General features: G+C 46.2%; 1 protein-coding gene across 1 annotated transcript in view; it reads left to right on the top strand.

The window, feature by feature from the left end:
* Window positions 1–14,053, top strand: part of CFAP77 (cilia and flagella associated protein 77) — a 94,976-nt gene that overhangs the window by 58,006 nt on the left and 22,917 nt on the right. The window contains exon 3 of the mRNA XM_035102217.2: window positions 351–579. Coding sequence (XP_034958108.1) covers window positions 351–579 — 229 coding nt within the window. The remainder of the gene's footprint in view (window positions 1–350; window positions 580–14,053) is intronic.

Here is a 14,053-nt window from a genome sequence, read left to right as displayed (position 1 = left end):
CTGTCTGCTAGGCCAGTCTGCACAGGAACGGCTTCCACAAATATTCTTTACTGCGTAACACAAATACAGTCATACCTTGGTTTTCGAAGAGCTTAGTTCACGAACAACTTGGAACTCGAACACTGCAAACCCGGAAGTAGATGTTCTGGTTTGCAAACTTTGCCTCAGAAGCAGAACATCTGGCATGGCTTCCGATTGGCTGCAGGCTTGGGTTCCCAACGTTTCGGAAGTTGAACGGACTTCCAGAACGCAGAAGCTTGGGTTTCGAATGTTTTGGAAGTTGAACGGACTTCCGGAACGCATTCTGTTCAAAAACCAAGGTACAACTGTATACTGTTGTCTCCCCATAGCCATTGGCCACTGGAATTCTATGAAGCCCAAGACCATTCCGGAGAAGGAGAGGCCCCGCGACCAGAAGGCCTGCAACGTCCGAGCCATCAAGGCCGGCTTTGTCACAGCACACGAGACCAACCTGTACCGCAAGGAAAAGAACATCCGCCTCGGCGAGGATGACGAGAGGCGCTTCAAGAGGACACCTCCGAAAGTACCTGCGGACATGACATATGGGAGGCCACCACGGTGAGCAGAAGAAAGTGGGGCACCTCCTTGAGGGATTCCACAGAGGGGTAGCGGTGGAGAAACTGATTGTATTGCCCCTGTTATTTACCTCTCTTTTTTTGTATCCTCCAATCTCATATAATAGAGGCTTGGGGGAGTGGGCGGACCCAGTGGTGTCTTCCCAGTACCAGTAAGGATGGGGCAGGATGAGCTAGAAGTGGTGAGGTCAGGGGAACTCCAGGTTGGCACCTGTTGAGCCCCCACAGGGATGCCGCAGCACTCCAGATCTCCGCTGACATCCCCACTGACGGAGATTGGTATAAATTCATGGCAAATGGAATGGAGATATAGTCTGGTAATTCTTCTTGGGGCTGATGGGAGTTGTAGTTCAGCAACGTCTGGATGGCCAAAGGTTCCCTGCTCCGGGTACAGACAATACAGAGGGAGGTGGATCAATGGCCTGACAGATTTCCTGTGCTTATCAGAAGCATCTATAGCTCAGTGGAAGAGCATCTGCTTTGCATGCAGAATGTCCCAGGTTCAATCTCTTACCAGCTACAGGAGAGCAGAGTGCTCTTGGGCTCAGATCCTGCTTATGGGTTTCCCACTGAGGCATCTTGGTTGGCCACTGGATACTGGACTAGAAGGGCCATTGGCCTGATCCAGCGGCCAGGCTCTTCTTATATTCTGCATACCTTATGAAATGCCAGATGGGCGGGTTACAAATAATTTAAAAATTATTATTATTATTATTATTATTATTATTATTATTATTCCTTGTGTGGTGTCGGGTCAGCTGTGACGTTACAGATCTCACATTTAAAAAGAGGGAGTGGGAAGCGAACTGCTAATAAAGTTGGTTTTTCTATTTAAAAAAGGGAGTAGGTGGGAGGGAGGGGGAGGAAATGGCTGCAAAAGGAAGATGTGATGAATGACAGCAAGTATTTTACCCGATAGCAAATGGGCTGCGCCTATGCAAATTGAATGGATTTTAAAATGGTCTTTAATGACAATTTTCGTCGCAGGCATTAACATTAATTGCAGCCAAATGAAAATGCAGCATTAGGTTGCTGTTAGCAGCAAATGCCCTGGCTATAAAGCTTTATCTTGATCAGAAGCAGCCGTCATGGGGATGACAAGGCCGACCGGTAAATTGCAGGCAGAATAGCTCTTACACCGCACAATGATCCCCCGAAGCAGGCTGGAATCAGCATCAATTTCCCTTTATTTCTTCATAAACGGAGGTTAAATGGCTGCCCGAGAGACCAGCAGGCACGGTTTGAAAGTTTGCTCTCCCCCTCCCCTTTTAAAGAATAAATATGGCAAAATCCCGAGCAAGGCCAAAGTGTGGGATCTGACAGAGAAGAGGGGGAGCTATTAATTCAAAGTTATTATGCCCTATCCTGGATCGCCTTTAATAGCTACCTTTTATGGCAGGCCAGCTGTATTTATCCCCTTGCTTTAAAAGCATGTTATAGACCAAATCAAATTACTGGCTCATTAGACCCACTTTAGGTTAAAAAGGAAAGAAAACTGGGGTGGGTGGTATTTAACCCATTCCTCTTCTGAGTGGCAGGTTTAAGAGTTACCACCAATGGAGAGAAGTGCTTGCTGGGCCAGATGCCGGCCACATCCTCACCATACATTTAAAAGCACATTTAAAGCATAAGGACATAAGGACACCCCTGCTGGATCAGGACAATGTCCCATTTAGTTCAGCACCCTGTCCTCACAGCAGCTGGCCAGAGACCTGTGGGAAACTCACAAGCAGGATTCCACCACAAAAGCACTCTGCCCTCTTCTGGTTTTCAGCAACTGGCATTCAGAAGCATATGCCTTCCCTACAGAGAATCTTGGGAACCGTAGTTTACCCGCAAAGCGCTACAGTTCCTGGCATCCTTAATAAACAACTGTTTTGCACGCAATTCTTATTTACTTTATTTGCAGTGGGGGGAAGGGCTGTCACCCAGAGGCAGAGAATCTGCTTTTCATTCAGAAAGTCTCAGGTTCAATCCTAGTAGGGGTGGGAGTTTCCCTTGCCTGAAACCCTGGAGAGCTGCTGCCAGTCAGTGTAGATAATACTGAGCTTGATGAATTAATAGTTTGACTCAAGGTAGTGTGGCAGTAGAGTATCTGCCGTGCATACAGAAGCTTCAAGATTCAATAGTTGGCATCTCCCGGTAGACCTGGGAAGTGGAGCATTCCACCTGAAACTCTGGAGAGCCACTGCCAGTCAAAGCAGACTATGGCTAGCCAGTGTGGAGCCCTGCAGATTTTGCTAGCCTGCAACTCTCACATCCATGACCACAGTGTAAGGCACTACAATTAACACCCCTGAACTAGAGGGATCAGTGATCGGACTCAGTATAAAGCCTCTTCCTGGGTCGTGGTAGAGTATCTGTTTTCCATTTAGAAGGTCCCTGGTTGAATATCTAGGTAGGGCTGGAAAAGACCCTCCTCTGAAACCCTGCCAGTCAGTGCTGACAATACAGAGCTAGATGGGCCAATGGACCAACTCTGCATAAGGCAACTTACGTTCCTGAAAAGGGCCAGTAGCTCAGTAGCATAGCATCTGCTTTGCTTTCTGAAGCTCCTAAATTCAATCCCCAGCATCTCCAGGCATGGTGGCTAGTAATAGCTCTTTTCTGAAACCCTGGAGAGCTGCTACCTGTCAAGGTTGGCAGCACTGAGCTAGATATGGAACTATGGAACTCACTTCTGCAGGATTCTAGTTACAGGTTGGTAGCTGTGTTGGTTTGCCATAGTTGAAGCAAAATAAGAAAATTAAAAAAAATTCATTCCAGCAGCACCTTAGAGACCGACTAAGTTTGTCAATGGTATGAGCTTTCGTGTGCATGCACACTTCTTCAGATACACTGAAACAGAAGTCACCAAACCCTTATATAACCCGTTTTCCCTATTTTAAGACATAGTCATAAAATAAGCCATAGCAGGATTTTAAGCATTCAAGGAATATAAGCCATACCCCGAAAATAAGACATAGTGACAGGTGCAGCAGCAGTGCCGGCCGCGGCAGGAGGAGGTGAAAAAAATAAGACTTCCCCTGAAAATAAGCCATAGTGTGTTTTTTTGAGGAAAAATGAATATAAGACGGTGTCTTATTTTCGGAAAAACACGGTATAGTGAGAGGGTGGGGAGGGGTATTACTCAGAAGGGTGGTGGGAATGGGTGAATGGCTGATAGGTGTGGTAAACCTGTTGACGACTGTTAACGACTGCAATTGGTCTTACAGGGAAAAGGCAAGGGGTGAGATGGCTTAAAATATAGCTTTTTCATGTATAATGAGATAAGAATCCAATGTCTCTATTCAGACCAGGTCTCTCCATGGTTTTAAGTTTGGACATAAACTGCAATTCAGCAACTTCTCTTTCCAGTCTATTTCTGAAATTCTGTCTTGTAACGAGACAGCTACTTTAAGATCTTGTATAGAATGTCCTGGGAGATTGAGAGGAACACTTCAATCTCTCTAAGCTTGGTCTCTAAGGTGCTACTAGAAGGATTTTTTTTTTCCGACTCCTGCAGGAGCCCATGGTGACCACCAATTTGAATGGCTTTAAAAGAGCTTTCTCTTTGGGCAAATTCATAGAGGAGAAGGCTATCAATGGCTATTAAGCACAGTAGTTATGCTCTCCCTCCACAGTCAGAGGCAGCAATGCTTCTGAATACCACTAGCTTGAAACCGCAGGAGAGAGGGCTCTCTTTTGCCTGGATCTTGTTTTTGAATTTCCACCAGGATTTCCGGTTGGCCATGGAACTAGGTGGGCCTTTGGCCTGATCCATCAGGGCTTTTCATAGGTTCTATAGAAACATGGTAAGGCAGTTTTAACTGGCTGTTTACCTTGGAAGGTCATGCACCAGTTTAGGTCAAGCGACATTGCATCATGATTAGAGGAGCTGTTCAATGTGTGTGTGTGTGTGTGTGTGTGTGTGTGTTCGCCACCTCCCTCTCCTTCCCTAGGAAACTTGTTTTCCTCAGGCCACGTGGCCACCTTTTGTTGCAAAGAGCCATAAAAAGGACATTTTTCATTCCTCTTTTTCCTTCCCCTTCTCTTCATCCCAGACATAGATTTATTCCCTTCCCAAGGTCTGTGGTGTGCTAAGCTGGGAGGGGCTTTTCAGGAAGGCGCTGATGGGACAATAATAGATAATATGGCCGCTCCCAGGAGCGTTGTCCAGGACTGTAGCCTATTCATCAGCAGCCGGCGCTCCTGCCAAGGTCAGCGCTAACGAGGATGTGGTGGGGTCCCCGGCCGCCCCCATGGGGCATCCTCCAATCAGATCGCTCGGATCCGCACTCCATCCTCTGATTTTTACAAGGGCTGCCTTCTGTGAACCAGGATATGCCGCAGGGAGGTTGCCCTCAGAGCGCAGAGCGCCTCAGTAACAGATAACTCTGCTGCATCCATGCTCTCATCCAAGAGACCCCTGCTCTCATCCTCCAAGCCTTGCTTTCAAGCGAAAGTAGGTGTGTGTGTGTGTGTGTGTGTGTGTGTGTGTGTGTGTGTGTGAGAGAGAGAGAGAGAGAGAGCATGCATTTACACACATACAGTGTGACTTTAATGTTTAGTAAATTGGTTAGATTAATGTATCAAACACCATTTTGATTAAAAAGGGCCCGATGATTAATCAGATTTTTAAAAGACATTTACTGAGTTTGCTTGTCTGTCTGTTTATTGCATTTATATCTGTTTGTTTATTGCATTTATTTGCCCACCTTCCCCCCACCCCCCCACAAGAGCTCAAGTGGCATGCTTGGTTCTCCCCCCTCCTCATTTTATCCTCGGAGCAACAACCCTATGAGGTAGATGAGAGAGGCAATGACTGGCCCAGAGTTACCCAGTGTGCTTCATGGATGAGAGGGAATTTGAACCCTGGTCTCTCAGGTCTTAGTCCAGCACTCTAACCACTGCATCACACTGGGTTGTACCCAGTATTCATCCTGCTTAAAGTAGAACTACTGGAATTGAGGATTATGTCGAATTCAGGCTCATTCATTTCAGTGGGTCTACTCCAAGTATAACTTAATTAGCTACAACCCTACACAATAGACTGGAGCAGGGTCCCCAGACTAAGGCCCAGGGGCCGGATGCGGCCCAATCGCCTTCTAAATCCGGCCTGCAGACGGTCTGGGAATCAGCATGTTTTTACATGAGTAGAATGTGTCCTTTTATTTAAAATGCATCTCTGGGTTATTTGTGGGGCACAGGAATTCATTCATTATTATTTTTTCAAAATATAGTCTGCCCCCCCCCAAGGTCTGAGGGACTGTGGACCGGCCCCCTGCTGAAAAAGTTTGCTGGCCCCTGGACTGGAGAGTTGTGCCCCTCCTGTAAAAGCTAAGGCCTACAAGTTTCCCAGCCTTGCTATAGTTGCATCTAATAGGCCAGAGTGGATTGTGTGTTTCTCCCTGACTCCTGTATAAGTTTCCTGGTTCTTCCTATCTGGAGGACGAACAGGTTCCTCAACCCTAAATTACATTGTCCCGTGCTGACAGACAGCTGGAAAACTGGATAGCTTCTGCTTATGCACTTCCAGCAAAGGAAAAGCCACCGCCTCCAAACAGTGGGAGATTTAATGCAGCCAAACATAACTGTGCATAACCGCCAGTAAGTAAGGGCCTAAGGACCACAGAGAAAGCATGGCTAGGTCATGCTCACTCACCTTGGGGGAGCAAGGAAGTATTGTCATGCCCCCACCCCCGTTCTTCTTTCTCCCTCTTCTGTTTGAACCATGTAAGCTAAGCACACATCTGAGGCTGGGACCGCATGTTTGTGACTAACTTCTGTATTTTGCAACCCAAGAATGCCTTACTTCTGTTGTTTCTACTGTAGCATTGAGATGCATACATGAGACCAGTGATTACTATAAGTAAAGCATTTAAACTTACTAAAGTTTGTGGTCTATTCACTTAGAGAAGAGTAGAGGCAGGGGAGAATTGTAAGTGCTTAGTAATGGAACGTTTAAAAGTCAACCTATATTTCTTGTGCTTTCCAAGTGCTGCATAAATCTGTATTTTAAACTCTGGTGAGGGCTATTTTCGTTAAAAAAGCGAGCTAAGCCCTGCATCCTTTTTTAAATTCAGGTAATCAGCCATTTTTTCTTTTGGTAGTTCTTCACACAAGTGGGACTTCAGGATTAACTTGTGTTCCCCAGTTATTTCCCTAAACAAATCATAGACAAACCATAGAATCATAGAGTCGGAAGGAACCACAAGTGTCATCTAGTCCAATCACGTACAATGCAAGAATCCCAACATGTGGTCTCCCATCCACTTTGAAACAATACTGGATCCTGCTTAGCTTTGCAAGTATAGCCACATACATATAGACACCATATATTTAAAGCACTGTGATACCACATTAAAACAGTCACAGCTTCCCCCAAATAATTCTGGGGGTTCCAGTTGGTTAAAGGTGCTGAGTGTTGCTGGGAGACCCCTATATTCCCCTCACAGACCTACAATTGCCAGATTGGTTTAATAGTCAATCCCTCTTCACAGGGAACTGGAAATTGGAGCTCTGGGAGAATAAATTAGATTATTTAATTTCTATACAGCTTAATACCTGTTTCTTTGTCCATGGAGTTTTCTTGGCAGGGATACTGGAGTGGCTTGCCAGTTCCTGCTCCAGGTGGATCACGTTTAGTCAAAACTCTCCACTATGACGTGTCCATCTTGGGTGGCCCTACAGGGCATAGCCCATAGCTTCTCTGAGTTATTCAAGCCCCTTCTCCACGACAAGGCAGTGACACTTTGGCCAATACTTTGGCCACCTCATGAGAAGAGAAGACTCCCTGGAAAAGACCCTGATGTTGGGAAAGATTGAGGGCACTAGGAGAAGGGGACGACAGAGGACAAGATGGTTGGACAGTGTTCTCGAAGCTACCAACATGAGTTTGACCAAACTGCGGGAGGCAGTGGAAGACAGGAGTGCCTGGCGTGCTCTGGTCCATGGGGTCATGAAGAGTCGGACACAACTAAATGACTAAACAACAACACCACATACAGCTTAAAATATTTTTTAAAATCCCTAAGTGGATAAAAGAAACAAAGATCATCAAGCTCGAGACAAAACAAAATGACTGCCTCGGTTTCTTTCTCTTGTGGTTGGCTGTCTTAACTGTATTTTGTTCCGAAATTGTTCTATTGGTCTTTGGACCGCAATAAAGATTTAGTGGTGTATAGAAAACTGAAGCAACCACGGATAAACAAAATATTGCAAAAATACAGAGTTTCATAGAAAAATGTTACATTAATATATATAACTCAATATCCATTTTCCTTCTGACACACCCTTGCGGCCCTCAGCACTCTTAAAAGACTACAGCTCCCAAGATGCTTTGGGGAAGTCATGGCTGTTTACAAAGTGGTATCATAGTGCTTTAAGCATATGATGTGAATGTGGCCTACATGTTCTTTACTCAGCTTCCTTGAAAACACCAGCAATTTAGGAACACAGGAAATGGCCTTTTAAAGAGTCAGACCTGCTGGTACACCTAACTTAGTATTGTTCCCTTCTGGGCAAACTTCGGGAGGGGGGTGGTGGCATGTGCCAGTGATGAGCAGGGTCAGAGACAAAAGTGGTCTGGGCAATGAATGTAAAGTTTACCTTTTACAGTAGGGTAGTTCCTCCACACGCACGCTTCTCTATCCTCCATGCAGACAAACACTGATCATTTATCAGAGTTTAATGACAAATCCCAGCCTGCCAAAAACACCCAAGGTGGATGTGGAACAGGGTCAGAGAGGGATAAGGTCTAGGAAGTGTCCCAAGAGACAGATAGTGAGATCTGCAGGGCCACATTTGTCCCCTGGGCTTGAGGTTTCCCACCCCTGGTTTACACTGCCTGTCAGAAGCTCTCGATCATTTCAGAACAGGGAACTTCCCTAGCACAACCTGGAGATGCACAAGATTGAACCTGGGACCTCCTGCATCCCAGGTAGATGCTGCATCACTAAGCCATGGCCCTTCCCCTAAAAATAAAGTAAGATTCTAGTTCTCATCTGAATAAACAGCCAATTGACACAGGAAGCTGCCTTGTCCTGAGTCAGCTCAGTACAAGTTCCTGGTCCATCTAGCTCAGTACTGTCTACACTGACTGGCAGCATCTCTTCAGGGTTCCAGACAGGGCTCTTCCCAGCCTTACCTGGAGATGTGACTGGGGCTTCAACCTTGGACCTTCCGCTCAGCCCACTGAGCTGCCACCCTTCCTTCCCCAGACTTCTTTGTACTCTGCTTCAGACACATTTCAGCAAGAGCAAAGCAAATTTGACACACTCATAACTACACGCACACTCCTCTAAGCATGGCAATGAACATCGGATAAATCTTTTTAAGCGTTCTGTTTACAAGAGAATTTATTCTTCTGACGGCATCAGCTCATACGAGCCCTCTGAGTCAAATAACAGATCTTTCGACTCTTAGAAAAGAGCATTTTCCTTATTGGCTGCCCACAGAGAAGTAATTTATATCACTGGTTTTCCCCTCCTTGCAATTTACTGGGGGTGGGGGCATGAAGGCATATGGAAATCTGAGGTCATCTGCAGTTTTAGTGGTGGGCGGCGGGGGGGGGGAACCACAGTCACTTTTTCTACCCAAGATAAGGCATTTTAATTTAATTTAGTGTGCTTTAAAATGCATGCAAGCTAACCATTTGTTTGACTGGGTAGTTTTGCTGGCATTCAGGATCCCGATTCCCAAATGTTTTCCACCTACGCATTTAGGATTTGTCAGTGGGGATGGGTCTTCTTTCTTTTTCTGAGGAAGGGAAAATGAGGACAAATGGGGATCATTTTCAAAATCATCCTCCAGGCCTCTCAGTGGCTTTATTTCTGGGGTCTGTTTAGAGGCCTATCTGTAAAGCTGTGGGGGGGCTGCATGATCCGGCTTCAAAGGACAGCTCCTTTATAGTCCTGCATTCCTTGTCCTCCTTTCCCCCACTGCTACTAATTGAATCTGCCCCTTCTTGGGAAGAGGGGATACTAACAAGCTAACAAACTGCAAATGGGCGTTTACAGCTTGACCTGGAAGCTCAGGCCCTCCGGCCACTTGCATCCACATTCCCTCCCCTGCCATTACTTTTTTTATGCTCGCCAGGCCATAAACAATTAAAAAAGATAACCAAATGCCCAGCGGTCCTCTTTCCTAATTAAGGTGTGAGCACCAGGGCTATGGAAGGGAGCTAAGCGCTTCAATTACCTCCCTGCCTCTCCTCTTTCTCTGCTTCCCCCTCCCACTTTCTGTCGGGCTTGTTAGACCAGACAGGTCCCTTACCCAAATCGGAACAATTAAAGCCAGCAAGAGAGGGAGGGAGAAAGAAGGAAGGTTCAAGGAACAGCAGGCTCTATCTGCTGCCTAGGAAAGACATGAATCTGGGTGCATCATTCTCTGTTGCTGGGACAAGGAGAGCAGAAGAAATATCTGACTTTGTCAGATGCTGTTCATCAGTTATCATTTGGGATGGAGATAGAATGGGGGGAAGGAGCCCTAGCATTGCACAGCATGGTAACACTGATCAGGGAATGGTGGAACAGCTGACTAGAACCTAGGAGACCAGGATTCAAATCTCCAAACAGACATAAAGCTCATTTGGGTGACCTTGGACCAGTCACTGCCTTTCAGCCTAACCTACCTCACAGGGGTGTAATCGGGATTGAGTGAGATGGGGGAGTTGTGCACCACCTTGAGATCCTCAGAGAAAAAGGTGGGATATAAATGCAATAAATAAAACGAGAAAAGGTTGCAACATTTGGGGCTTCTCAATTTAGAGAAATCCAAGTAAGAGGCAACATTACCGAAGTTTATGAAATTGCGTGTGGGATGGAGAAAGCAGACAGAGGAAAGTTTTTTGCCCACTTTCCTAACACTAGAATTCATGAACATCCAATGAAGCTGAAAGTTGGAAGATTCAGGATGGACAATATAAAGGCAGCATGTATGGTACCCTGTTCCCCCCTTTTTAATATGTAGTCATAAAGTAAGCCATGGCAGGGTTTTTAAGCATTTGAGAAATATAAGACATACCCCGAAAATAAGCCATACTTCCTCGCCGCGGAAACCAACCCCCACAGACACCTCCGCTCACAGAGTCACTCCATGCGGCCGGCACTGCAGGAGCGTGATCAGCTGTGAAGCGGCGCTCCAAGAGCCCCGCTTAACAGCTGATCGCGCTCCCACCTTGCTGGCTGCATCCTTCTCGTCCACCACCGTCCCTGCCGCTTCCGTGCTTGCCGCCACCGCTGGGCTCACTGCTTCTTCCTTGCCTGGCCCAGCCAAGGAGCTTGGAGTGCCCTGCAGTGGCAGGCGGAGCGCCTGAGCCAGCGGCCTCCGCTTGGCCCGACCAAGGACGCCTGCCGCCCCGCCACCCAGAACCGGTGGCTGTTGCAGCGACAAGCACTCAAGAGAGCCCAGCAGCGCCCTGAGCCGTAAAAACCGTACCGGCAATAAAAAAAAATGAGACATCCCACCGAAAGTAAGCCACCCTGTGTTTTTTTGAGGAAAAAAAGTTATAAAAGGGGAAACATGGTAGTTAAACTGTGGAATAGGGTAGAAGTAATAATAATAATAATATACTACAGGAGGTATTGATGTATACTAATGTGGATGGCTTTGAATAAGGATAGGACAAATCCACGGAGAATGTGGCCATCAATGGCTACTAGCCATGGGGGAGCAGGTGACGCCGTGCTTTAAACCATTGACCCTCTTGGGCTTGCCAATCGTAAGGTCAGTGGTTCTAATCCACACAACGCAGTGAGCTCCCGTTGCTCTGTCCCAGTTCCTGCCAACCTAGCCATTCGAAAGCATACCAGTGCAGCCAGATAAATAGGTACAACTGTGGCAAGAAGATAAACAGTGTTTCTGTGCACTCCGGCTTCTGACTCGGTGTCCCATTGCACCAGAAGCGGCTTAGTCATGTGGGCCACATGGCTCTGAAAGCTGTCTGCAGACAAACACTGGCTCCCTCGGCCTGAACCAAGATGAGCACCACATCCCATAGTCAAGTTTGACTGGATTTAACCGTCCAGGGGCCCATTACCCTTTTTTACTAGCCATTATGGCTATGCTCTGCCTCCAGAGTTGCTGGAAACCACAGGAGGGCAGTTCTCTTTTGCTGGGGTCTTGCTTTTGCAGGTTTCTCAAAGGTAAATGGTTGGCATCTGTGGCAATAGGATGCTGGGTGAGGTGGGCCATTGGTCTGATCCAGCAGGCTCTTCTTGGTTTCTTAGCCATTGGGCATGTTCTTCTTTGGAGCATGAGGCTGCAGCTAAGTGAAATAACAGGTTCCTAGGTTCAATCCCTAACACATTCAGGCTGGGCTAGGAGAGTGTCCTTTCTTTGAGAAGGGGATGATGGGCGAGATGGGCCATTGACCTAATCCGGCAGGGTTTTCCATATGTTCTTGATGCCCAGAGAAGGTATCAGAGGCTTATGTTGCACGGGGAGAAGGAAGCAGAATAGAATTTTGTAAGTTTTTCAGAGGGAAAAGTTTTCAGAGGAAACTGACACACCACCCCTAGAGTATAGTGTTGTCACTTTGTCCCTGGCTGCCTGCTCACAGGTCGGCGTTGTGCATAGATTTTAATTTTAACAAAACAGCTGTCTCCAGCAAAAGGATCATCAACATCTAAAAAGGTTTTTTTTAAAATAATAATAAAAAAGAAATTCTCTGTCTTCAGCTGAACAGACTTCGGAGCTGTCATTGATTTTCCGGGAAGTGGGGGGGAAACCCGCCTCTGGCTATTCAACCAAATTAGTAGTCACTGATGACCAATTATTTTGCCCCGCTGTGAACGGGAAGCCGTTACTAAAAATCCAGTTTGTCAGACCCAAGGCTTTTCCCCTGAAACACCTTTCAACCGGTGTGTACTTAGTCCCTCAGAAGGTTCTGATGCTTTGGGGAAGTTTAATCCTCCATATAAAAAAAATAAAATAAAAAGTTTTAATGAGCTGCAGGGATGTGACGGGCCATCATGAGAACAGGCTGTTCTGCTCTCGGTAGAGAACTGTTTCGCCAAATGGGCGAATCACGCCTGTCAGGATTTATACATACCTACAGCCGAAAAATGTCAGCCTTATATTTGCAAATTATAATTATCGTTCCTTGCGTTGACTGTCCTCCCCACCAAATACCTTAGGGTTTTTGTTTTTTCAAATAGAGAAGTCCTGATTTCCTAGTCTCTGTCACAAACATGCCACAGGCTTGTATCCAACAGGGAAGAGTTTGTAGCTCGTTTAAGGCCTACACAGTTTTGATTTTAAAATAATGTTAATAATTCATTAGCCTTTTTTAAAAAAAGATCCAGCCCACAGAGCCTTAATTAGGCACTCCCAGCCTCCCCATTTGGTACATGAGGCAGTTTTGGCTAAGTCATGCCCACCTGCCACCTTCACACCACACATTTAAAGCACTATGATACCACTTGAAATAGCAGTGGCTTCCCCCAAAGAATTTTGGGAGCTGTGGTTTGTGCATTGGGCTGAGAGGGGGAACCCCCTCTTCCCATTCCAGAGTGGTTTAACAATCCTTCTTCCCAGGGAATTGTGGGAATTGTAGTTCTGTGAGGGGAATAGGGTTCTCCTTTCTTTCTCTCTGCACTGTACGGTTGTCTGCTTAGGACTCTCTGATTTAGGTCTATAGTTCTGAAGCCCTGTGCGTTCCTCACCCAAAAGCATTTGGAAAGTAGCGGCTTAGGTGCGCCAGAAGGTGGAGGTGGCTGTGTGGTGGGAGCATTGGGTGGCAGAGAGTAGAAAAGGAAAGGCCAAGGATTGAAAGGAGGTGGCAGTTAGTAGGAGTGAGAGGGCAAGATGGGAGAAGCAGTAATTGTTAACAGGTTTGTTAAGAGAGAGAGAGAAAGAGTGTGCAACGTCCCCACGCACAGGAGGAGACTCACGGGGAAGACCTGGTTGTGCAGGTGTGTGTGTGTGAATATGGTGCCTTTCCTCCCTTTTCTATTTTAGTTCCCAGAACTGTCTTCTGACTGCATAGCACCAAAAAAGTGTCAATGGAGGGGGAAATGCCTACCCATGCTTCCTCTTTTTGCCCATCCATTTAAAAATCCATGTGTTTGCTGCTCAATTAAATAGTGGTACTTGCAGGGAAGAAATTTTCCACGAGGTGGAAAAAATTTTTTAGGTTTCTTATTTGCTTTGGTCTTGTTGTTTTATTTTATTTTTTTCTTTTTGTAAGAGAATCACAGAGTGCTTTTAATGAAGTTGACAAAACTGAAAAGCTCTCTGTTGTTTTTGTCTCATGCTTCTGTTAAAAGCAGAAGATGCCGTTAAAAGCAGAAGATGCCGTTAAAAGCAGAAGATGCCGTGGAAAACTTTGTGGCTGCAACTGCAAACATGTATATTCGGGGGGGGGGCATGTTCTCATGCAAGTCAGCTGGCTACTGCACACATCCCAATTTTCCTCTGCAGAATGTTGGAGAGTATGATAACTGTTGGGTAAATCATTATCAACCTCTGACGGA

This window comes from Zootoca vivipara, chromosome Z, assembly GCF_963506605.1.
Source record: "Zootoca vivipara chromosome Z, rZooViv1.1, whole genome shotgun sequence".
Lineage (NCBI taxonomy): Eukaryota > Metazoa > Chordata > Lepidosauria > Squamata > Lacertidae > Zootoca > Zootoca vivipara.
Note: the sequence above shows the minus strand (reverse complement) of the source record. Positions and strands in the feature narration are given on the sequence as shown.